The 9585-nt window shown below is 66.9% G+C and overlaps 1 protein-coding gene across 1 annotated transcript; it reads right to left on the bottom strand.

The window, feature by feature from the left end:
* Positions 1-2345: 2345 nt before the first annotated feature.
* ARL8A (ARF like GTPase 8A) lies at positions 2346-8731 on the bottom strand. The gene is made up of 7 exons (XM_070401404.1): positions 8488-8731; positions 4879-4959; positions 4681-4754; positions 3821-3914; positions 3602-3669; positions 3340-3410; positions 2346-2480 (listed from the first exon to the last, which is right to left on the bottom strand). Exons 1-7 carry the CDS (start codon positions 8608-8610, stop codon positions 2431-2433), a joined length of 561 nt encoding a protein of 186 aa, XP_070257505.1. The 5' UTR covers positions 8611-8731; the 3' UTR covers positions 2346-2430.
* Positions 8732-9585: the final 854 nt, after the last annotated feature.

The following is a 9585-nucleotide window of genomic DNA, read 5'->3' as shown; positions in this document are numbered from 1 at the left end:
GTCGGGTGGGAGGGCGTCGACCCATGGACCCCCCACAGCTGGCGGGTGGGGGACCGTGCACTTGGCGGGCGGGGGGCGGGGGATAGCCTCACTTCGGTCAGAGGACACAGTCACTGAAAGTCTTGGCTCAGCTTTGCCATCAGAGTGGGGGACACCTCCCTCCCCAAACGGGAAGCACGGTGTGGGGGGCGGGGGGCGGGGGGTGGTGGTGGGAGGTAACCCCAGCCCCTGCCTTCCCCTCGGGACTTCAGCTCTGCAGGGCTAGAGGCGGCCTGGCCTGGCGGCTGCTCACTCGGGAGTGTGGGTGTGGGTATGGGCAGGGGCGCCCCCCAAACGGGGCCGCCCACACGGATGCAGGCCCGTCCCCGCCCCAGTCCTCCCCGTGGTGCCATCAGCCTCTGCCCTGCAGGCCCAGCTGGGATGTCTGATCTCCAGCCCCCCCTCCCTGGAGGCTGCAGCCCGAGGAAGGCAGGTCAGCCCCCAACAGCCCCTCCTGCTCCCGGGCTCCAGGCCAGGGCAGCGCCTGTCGCTGGAGGGGGGACCCCAGCTTCAGCCTCCTCCTCAGACCCTTGAGCTGTTTACCAAACCCCCCCCAGACGTTCCCGGAACTCCTCCGGCCGTGGGAGCGTCCTCTGGGGCTGCCACCTCTGGACCGGCTCCGAGGACCCAGAGCCAGAGGCCTGGGGGGGGTGGGGGTGGGGGTGGAGCCAGGGAGGGCGTGGACGGCTGGGGCAGCTCAGAGCCCACAGGGCAGCCCTGGCCCGGCCCGGAGCCCCGACCTGGAACCCTAACCCGACCTGGAGGGCAGCTGGGCCGGCTCAGGCTCTGGGAGCTCCTCGTCCTGCAGGGCCAGGTGAGGGAGCCCCGCTTCCAGGGGGAGAAGGGGGGAGGCGGGACTTCCTGAGAAAGTAGGTCAAGATGGCTCAGGGTTTGGGTGAGCTGGGCCGGCTGCTGTGGGCGACCAGGAGGGGCACACGGGTGGGGGAGGGGGGACGACGGCTGGAAGTGGGCAGAGGGGGGAGGGTCCTGCCCCTCCCAGCCCAGGAGGGAGGCCGCCGAGCTCCGCCCTGGGGACAGGCAGCCGGCTCCAGCTGGGCCGTGGGCCGTGGGGACCCATCCAGGCTGCAGGGAGGTCACAGCCGGGCTGTGAGGACACAGAGGCCCCCGTTCCCCTCCCACCCCCACCCCCCGCCGCCCCGCCACCCCGATGCCCCAGGCTGTTCCTTAAACAGACTCCCAGCTCCACTTGGCAGCTGCCAGCAGAGAGGAGGCGGGCGAGGGCGGGGCACCCGTGGGAGGCGCCCGGGAAATGCCCTCTTGAGCCTGTGGGCGCCGCCTCCCCCTCTCCCTGTGGCTGTTGGTGCCGTGCGTGTGGGGGTGCTGGCGGCCCCCCCGGAAAAACAGCTGACACCTCACCCCCCAGCATAAAATGGCTAATTTATTCATGTTGTTGTTTGTTAGGAGGCAAAAAAAAAAAAGGTACAGTGACAAGAATCGTTTTCCAAACAGAGGTTAAATAGGAGCTGGAAAGTATAAAAAAAAAGAAAAAAAGGAAGAAGACCATCACTTTACAAATCATTAAATTAAAACCAATAAACAAACACAAAGCCCAGAGAGGCACCCCCCATGCTGCGTTCTCTCCGTGTGCGACTGTAAAAAAAACCCAGAACAGAAAGCGAGGTGCCGTGGGGGCGGCGGGGGGGGCCTGGGAGGGTCCGGGGGCTGCGGCCACGGGCACGGGCGTGGGGTGCTGGGCCCCTGCCCCCGGGCCTGGTGGTCTCGGGCAGCTGGCTGTGCCCGGGGCCCTAGGAGGCCGGGGGCAGAGAGGGCTGCCTCTGGGGGCTCCGTGGGCACGTGACGTGCAGGCAGGGACCGCCGGGCTGGGAGGTGGGCATGCACGGGCGTGGGGCGGCCACCAGTGCCCAGGCTGGTACCTGTCCCAGGCGCCCGCCACCCTTCCTCCCCTCCCGGATCCCGCCCGGCCCCCTGCAGCGTCGAATGGTTGATTTTAGTCTTTGCTTAAATTAAAAAATTAAAATATATATACATATATATACTGTACACACAGGACAATAACAGAAGAGTGTTGAAGGGGGCGGGGGACAGGGGACAGGGGAGGGGGGGCTGGGGCCAGGGCTGCTGAGAGGGGGAAGCAGGGTGGGGGAGGGGGCAGGGGAGAGGGGACCGGTGAGGGGGAGATTAGGGGACCAGGGGGAGCGATTTATTTTACAATAAAAACAGGAGTTCAAACCTCAGCAGAACAGGACTCTGGGGTCCCCAGAGGGCCCCTCCCCACACCAGCGATGCGGGGCGGGCTTCGGGGGGATGCGGGGTGGGCTTCGGGGGGGGGGGGACGACGCGGGCTGGGCGGGGAGCTCGGCTTCAGGTCTGGGTGGTGGGTCCCTGGTCCGAGGGTGAGGGGCCGCAGTCTCAGCTCCTCCGTGACTTCGAGTGCTGGATAAGCCACTGTAGGGTGATGTCTGGGGGGGAGGGGGGAGGAGAAGAGAGGGGTGACGTCAGCCCAGGGCTCCCCAAACTGCAGCTAGGACCCACCCTCAGGGCATCGAAGCCCAGAGCCATCGGAAAGCCCCAGACAGGGGGCGTCGGGGTGGGTGCCGAGAACCAGAGCAGGAGGGGGTGTGGGAAGCGCCCGCCCCACCTGGGATGTTACAGGTGGGAGGCCAGGCCCCGGGGACGGCCGACAGGGCAGGGGAGGGGCTCAGAATTCGGGCCTCGCCCGCCTGGCGTGGCTCAGCGTCGACCTGGAACCAACGGTGCAGGAGGCAGCCCAGTGATGACGTTTCTCTCTCATGGATGTTCCTCTTTCTCCCTCTCCCTCTCCCTCTCTCTCTCTAAAAAATCAATAAGTATGCCCCGACCGGTGTGGCTCAGCGGATAGAGCGTCGGCCTGCAGACTGGAGGGTCCCGGGTTCGATTCCGGTCAAGGGCATGTACCTTGGTTGTGGGCACATCTCCAGTGGGGGGTGTGCAGGAGGCAGCTGATCGATGTTTCTCTCTCATTGATGTTTCTAACTCTCTATCTCTCTCCCTTCCTCTCCGTAAAAAATCAATAAAATATATTTTTAAAAAATAAAATAAAAAATAAAAAATCAGCAAGTACATGAAAAAAAGGAAAAAAAGACTGTGGCTTCCGACGGCCTGACCCCCACCCCCGGGAGAGTCGCCGCACGCTGGGCTTCCAGGAAAGGGTGGGCATGAGGGCTTGGGGGGCCAGGGCACGGAATCACCCAGAGGGGCCTCTCCCTGCCCCCCTCCCCCCCTACTGCCCCCTCCCCCCTACTGTCCCCCCAAACCCATTGCCCCCCCAAACGCACGCACCGATGTTGTCCTTCTCTTTGCAGGAAATGGAGTAACAACAGATCTCTCGGTCTTGGATGGCAGACAGATTCCTGGGGGGGAACCAGAGAGGAATGGGCCGTAGGTGGGGGTGGGGGTGGGGGTGGGGGTGTGGGGGGGTGGGGAGGCTGGCTCCCAGGCGGGCGGGCTCTGCTGACCCCGTGTGGACACCCCTGAGAACAGCACCTTGGCCCTGGCTCTCAGGTGCCTGGGGGGAGGGGAGTTGGGAGGTCACCTGACTCACATTTTCTCAATCAGCTCCTTCTCGTCCAGGGCTCCCGGGAGGTCTCGCTTGTTCCCCAGGACTAAGACCTACAGAGGAGGGAGGACGGCCCAGGTCCAGGGGGGCTGCCAGGTCCAGGGGGGCTGCCAGGTCCAGGGGGGCTGTGGCTGGGCCTCTGCCCTCTGCCTGCCCACCCCCCCAACCCGACCCCCATGTCCCCGGGACCCGCGGGAGGCTGACCGGGATCCCCTGCAGCTGGGGCTTGTCCAGCAGGTTGTGCAGCTCGTTCTTGGAGGCCTCGATCTTCTCCTGGTCGGCGGCATCCACCATGTACCTGGGAGACGGTGGGACAGCCCTGACGTCAGAGGTGAGCGGGAGAGGCAGGAGCTGGGGGGGCGGCAGGAAGCCTGTGCCCGCCCGGCCACCTCTGGCTCTCGGGGCCCGTGTGCCTGGGCCTGGGGGGGGCAGGGGGCGGGGAGCCCGGGAATGTCTCCTGGGCTGACGGACATGAGACCTGCAGCACGCCCAGGCCTCTGAGCCTGGGTCCTGGGGGTCAGCCGTGAGCCTGGGCCCCGGGGGTCAGCCGTGAGCCTGGGCCCCGGGGGTCAGCTGTGAGCCTGGGCCCCTGAGGTCAGCTGTGAGCCTGGGTCCCGGGGGTCAGCTGTGAGCCTGGGCCCCGGGGGTCAGCTGTGAGCCTGGGTCCCGGGGGTCAGCTGTGAGCCTGGGCCCCGGGGGTCAGCTGTGAGCCTGGGCCCCGGGGGTCAGCCGTGAGCCTGGGCCCCGGGGGTCAGCCGTGAGCCTGGGCCCCGGGGGTCAGCCGTGAGCCTGGGCCCCGGGGGTCAGCCGTGAGCCTGGGCCCCGGGGGTCAGCCGTGAGCCTGGGCCCCTGAGGTCAGCCGTGAGCCTGGGCCCCTGAGGTCAGCCGTGAGCCTGGGCCCCGGGGGTCAGCCGTGAGCCTGGGCCCCGGGGGTCAGCCCTGAGCCTGGGGCCCGGGGGTCAGCCGTGAGCCTGGGCCCCGGGGGTCAGCTGTGAGCCTGGGCCCCGCAGGTGGGCTGGGCGGGGGAACAGGGGAACAGGGGTCGTGATCCCGCGGACACTCACACGATGGCGCTCACTCCTCGGCAGTAGCGCTCCCACATGCTGCGAAAGCGGGGCTGTCCCCCGATGTCCCAGAGCTGAGCGAGGAGAGGGGGCGGTGGTCTAGCAGCCCGCAGGCAACCAGACCCTCTTCGCCCCCCACCATGCCCCCCGCCCAGGCCCTCCCCCCCCCCCCCCCCGCCCCGCTCCCTCCGCGCCCACCTTGATGGTCACGTTCCCCTTGGTGATCTTGCGCATGTTGAACCCGACGGTGGGGATCATGTCCTCGTTAAACTGTCCTGACTGGAGGGAAAAGTGGGGGTTGGAAAAGGGGCGAAATCGACAGGACCCGCCCTCGGGGGCCTCCCAGCTGCGAGAGGTCAGAGGTCTCCCATCGGCCCCTGCAGGTGGTAGAGGTCACGGTTCGATTCCCGGTTGGGGCACCTGCCCGCTTGTGGGCTCGATCCCCAGTGTGGGGGGCGTGCAGGAGGCAGCAATCGATGATTCTCTCTCATCATGGATGTTTCTCTCTCCCCCTCTCCCTTCCTCTCTGGAATCAATAAAAATATATTTAAAAACAAAGGAAAGAAACTAGAGGACCCACAGGCTCCCATGAAATGGAAAACCCCCCGCCGGCACACGTCATCGTGAGCAAACGGGGTGCCAGTGCCGCTGTGACCCCGCTAATTGGGGGCCCCGTGAGGACTTCCTGTCCCCGGTCATGTCTCTGGCTCACAAGCTCCTCACTGGAGACCAACCGCGGTCCACAAATATCAAGGGGGAACGTTCCAGAAACCCACAATTCCTCAGTTTTAAATCGCGCGCCGTTCTGAGCAGCGTGATGACATCTCGCGCCACCCCACGCTGCCCGGCCCGTGAATCGGCCCTTTGTCCGGAGGCTCCACGCTGGGCCGCGTGCAGGACAATGAGACAGTCTGTAGCTTTTCCAGTTCGTGGTGATAATGGTTCTGTGTTGTTGTCAGTCCCATCTCTTACTGAGCCTGGTTCACAAAGTAAACTTCATCCCAGGTGTGTACGTACAGGAGGAAGCGTGGTCAAGAGCCCTGGCCGGTGTGGCTCAGTGGATGGAGCGTCGGCCTGCGGACCCAAGGGTCCCGGGTTCGATTCCGGTCGAGGGCACGGACCTCGGTTGCGGGCTCCTCCCCGGCCCCGGCCCTGGTTGGGGCGCGTGCAGGAGGCAACCCATCGATGTGTCTCTCTCACATCGATGTTTCTCTCTGTCTCTCCCTCTCTCCCTAAAAATCAACGGGAAAATATCCTCGGGGGAGGATTGGGGAAAAAAGAAAAAGAAAAAAGAAAGCTGGTGAAGATAGGGCTCGGTGCTACCGCGGTTTCAGGTATCCCTCGGGGTCTGGGCATGTGTCCCCCGCAGATAAGGGGGGGCCACTGTGACCCTAAAGCCAGCCTGAAGTCAGCCAGCCCAACTCTTGTCTGCGCCTTGAAGCCCCTTGGGGGGGCCCCCATCCCCCAAAGTCCTCTGTGAGTCAGACATCCATCTTCCTGCGACGCCCGCCCCCGTTCCTACGCCTCCCCCCCTCCCCCCCGGCTCCCCACGGCGCACCTTTAAGTATTTGAGAACAGCCCCCCCCCCCCAGGGAAAAACACCCCTCGGTTCCAGCATCCCGTTTCAGACGAGTTTTAGGTTCACGGGTGCATTGTCTGTGATTTTTCCCCCAGCTCGCACGCAGGGGACGGAGAGGGAAGAAGTGGGTGGTGGGCTGGGGTCTGCGTCTTCATTTCTCCCTGAGGGGTGCTCTCCAGGGGACATGCACGGGGCGGGCAGGGTGCCTGCGGGGGCCCAAGGGCCCGAGTACCTGGAGTGACCCCGACCCCCGGAACTCCCCTGCAGCCCGTGGGGTGCTTTTCCCGGGGAGCCCCTTTATTGATTGATTTTGTTAATCCTCACCCAGGTTATTTTTGCATTGATTTTTTAGAGCGAGCGGAAGGGATGGAGAGACACAGAGAGAGAAACATCGATGTGAGAGAGACACATCAATTGGTTGCTTCAGGGCCAGGGATGCAGCCGGTAACCTCGGTACACGTCCTTGACCAGGAATTGAACCCAGGACCCTGTAGTCCATAGGCCAACGCTCTACCCACTGAGCCACACCGGCCGGGGTGGGAAGCCCCTTTAAGGGGACACTCGCCTGCACTGTGGGGTGTGTGCGTTGAAGGACAGATTTCTTGTCCAAAGGCGGAGCGCGGGCTGGGGACGGGGACGGTCCCTGTACGCCCCAGACACTCTCCACCCCAACAGTGCACCCCTGACTCGGGGTTCTGCCCCCGACCTACCATGCCGCCCAGTCTCTGGGCAGGATGCTGGCCTAGAGGGGAACCTCCAGACCAGGAAACGGGACCACTGGGGTTCCCCGGAGCCCTGTCCGGGAACACCCTGGAGACCGACGGGACACCTAGCTCGGTCATGAGGGCGGCAGCACTTATTTCTCCTCTTGGCCGATCACCCTTCTCCCCCAGACGGCGCCGGGTGCCAATGCCTGGAGGCCGAGCCACGCTGGCCCGGATCAGGGTCAGGCCCTGTGTCCTGCTCCAGGGGCTCAGAGCCGGGTCAATGCCGAGCCTCACCCGCGGTGTCTGACTCCAGGGTAGACCGGAGGGCCCGAACCTTCGTGCCAGGAACCCTCTCGTGGGCCCGGCGATCCCGCCCAGGCACAGGGTCCCTGTCCCTCCCACCGTCCTCGGGCCTTCGGGTCTCAGGCCACGGATGCCCCTTCCGGGACCTGCCAGGCAGGGGGAACCCAGGCTGGCCGGCCACACTGCTTTGCTGACCCATCTCGTCAGCATTGCTGGCCCGTCGCTGGCCAGCCCGCCATTCGCAGAATCCCCGGAGCTGGGAGCTGGGACCGGGTCCCTGGACCACGGCAGCCCAGCCCCGGCCTCCGAGCCCCGCGCCCGGCCCATCAGCGGGGCTGGGAAGCTCCGGCCATGCAGGCCGCAGCCATGACTGCAGCCTTGTTCCTACCAGAGCTCATCTTCCCCTTTTTCTCCAATACGGAGACTTAACTCCTTCCCCGCCGCCACGCCCGGGCACCGTCTCCGAGCACCCACCTCCGGCTGGGCTACGGGAAGCCCTCAGGGCCACGGTCTCCCACGGCCCCAGCGTGGGCAGGGCCCCTCCAAGTCCTCTCTGGTCCCCGGCACCTCCTCCTGCAACTTCTGAGCCAGGCGGAGCCTCCAAAGTCCCTTTAGGATGCGATGCCACCCGCCCCGGACCCCCGGGTGCCAGCTGCCACCGGTCCCGGCCCGGGAGGGGGCCCTGGAGGAGGAGTCTGGCTCCAGCCTCCGGCCTCAGCTGACTCCACTACCCCCGGGGGACACCTTCCCTGCCCCTCCATAGCGCGGGGGCTTCCTTTCCTGGCGAGAAGGGGGTTAAAGCCTCCGGGTGGGGCTGGCGGGGCCCAGGCCCCTTCCCCAGGCCCTGGGGCCTCCGGGTCAGCCACCCGCAGCGGGCTGGGCGGGCACAGGCCTGGCACTTTCGCCCCGTCATGCCCCCTGGCGCGGGGGCGGAGGGGCCAGGCGCGGCGGGCAGAGGATCCCTCCGGCCTCGTGACCCCTCGGGCCGGCCGTGGGTCCCGGCACCAGGCCTGTCCCCGGTCCCCCGCCCCCGTCGGGCTGGGAGGGAGGGAGGGAGGGAGGGAGAGCGGGGCGCGCGCACCCGCCCGGGTCCCTCCGGGCTGTGCTAGGCCCCAGGCGCCCGGCCCGGCCAGGCGGGGACCTCGGCTCCCCCGGGCGCGGCGGGTGCAGACAGGCCCCGGCCGACCCCCGCGCCCCGGCCGCGCGCCCCGCACGCACCGCGATCACGTTGACGAAGGTGGTCTTGCCCGAGTACTGCAGCCCGACCAGCGTGAGCTCCATCTCCTCCTTCCAGAACAGCGCCTTGAACCAGTCCAGCAGCTTGTTGAACAAAGCGATCATGGTGGCTGCGCTGCTCGGCCGGGCGGCCGCGGTGCGCCGGGCTCGCGGGGGTGCGCCGGGCGGCGGGCGGGCGGGCTCCGCGGGGCTGGGGCGCGGGGCGACTCGCGGCCGGATCGGCTCGCCGCTGGGTGTGGCCTCGGCGCCTCCTCCGCCGCCGCCGCCGCCGCCGCCGCCGCCGCCCCCCGCGCGCCCGGAGCCGAGCCGGGGCCGCGTCCTGCTCGCGCCCGAGCGCGCGCGCCGCTCGCCGCCGTCGTCGCCGGAGCGGGGCCGGGGCGGGTGCGCGGGGCCCGCGGGCTCAGGGCTGGGCCTGGCCCGCGGCGGCGTCCGGGCCCCGCGGAGGAGCGACGATTCGTTGTATTTGTCCCCCTGGCCCGGCTGCCTGCGTGCCCGGCTGGCACCCGGTTCCTTCCTCAGGGTGGGGGGCTGGGTGGGTGCGCCCCCCGGAAAACAGGAAGGCGTGTCCGGGGTGGAGAGGGCGGCTCACCCCGGTCCCCAGACGCGAAGGCCAGGCCTCCCGCTGGGAGAGAGAGGGTGGGAGGCTTTGTTCCCGGAATTCCCGCCTGTGGGCATCTCTGGGCATCTGGGGGGGCCCCCAGTTCCCTCCCCTGGCGTGTGCCCGGCCGTGGGGAGCACCGTGGGGGGGACTTTGCCAGCCCCTCTTGTTTTGCTCATCATTTACGGGAACCACGTGTTTAGGAGCGTCTGGTCCCAAGTGAAATGGATGTTAGAGGCCGATGCTGGCCTTTCACTGATGTCACTTAGAACAACTCCGAGGGGAGCAGCTGGGTCAGTGGGCAGTGAGGGAGGCAGGTCAACAATCTGGGGAGGGGGGCGGGGGTCCCCACACTTTCCCTCCTCCAGGGACTTCCCTCTGTCTGGGGACACGTGGGGTGAGGAAGAGACCGCCTCCTACGGGGAGAATTTGGCCAATGTCAGGGCCAGAAGTTCCTGCGTCTGGTGTCTTGGGGGGCTGGG

Source organism: Myotis yumanensis, unplaced genomic scaffold (assembly GCF_028538775.1).
Source record: "Myotis yumanensis isolate MYYU_CA2020_CCGP unplaced genomic scaffold, mMyoYum1.0.hap1 SCAF_22, whole genome shotgun sequence".
Taxonomy (NCBI): domain Eukaryota; kingdom Metazoa; phylum Chordata; class Mammalia; order Chiroptera; family Vespertilionidae; genus Myotis; species Myotis yumanensis.
Note: the sequence above shows the minus strand (reverse complement) of the source record. Positions and strands in the feature narration are given on the sequence as shown.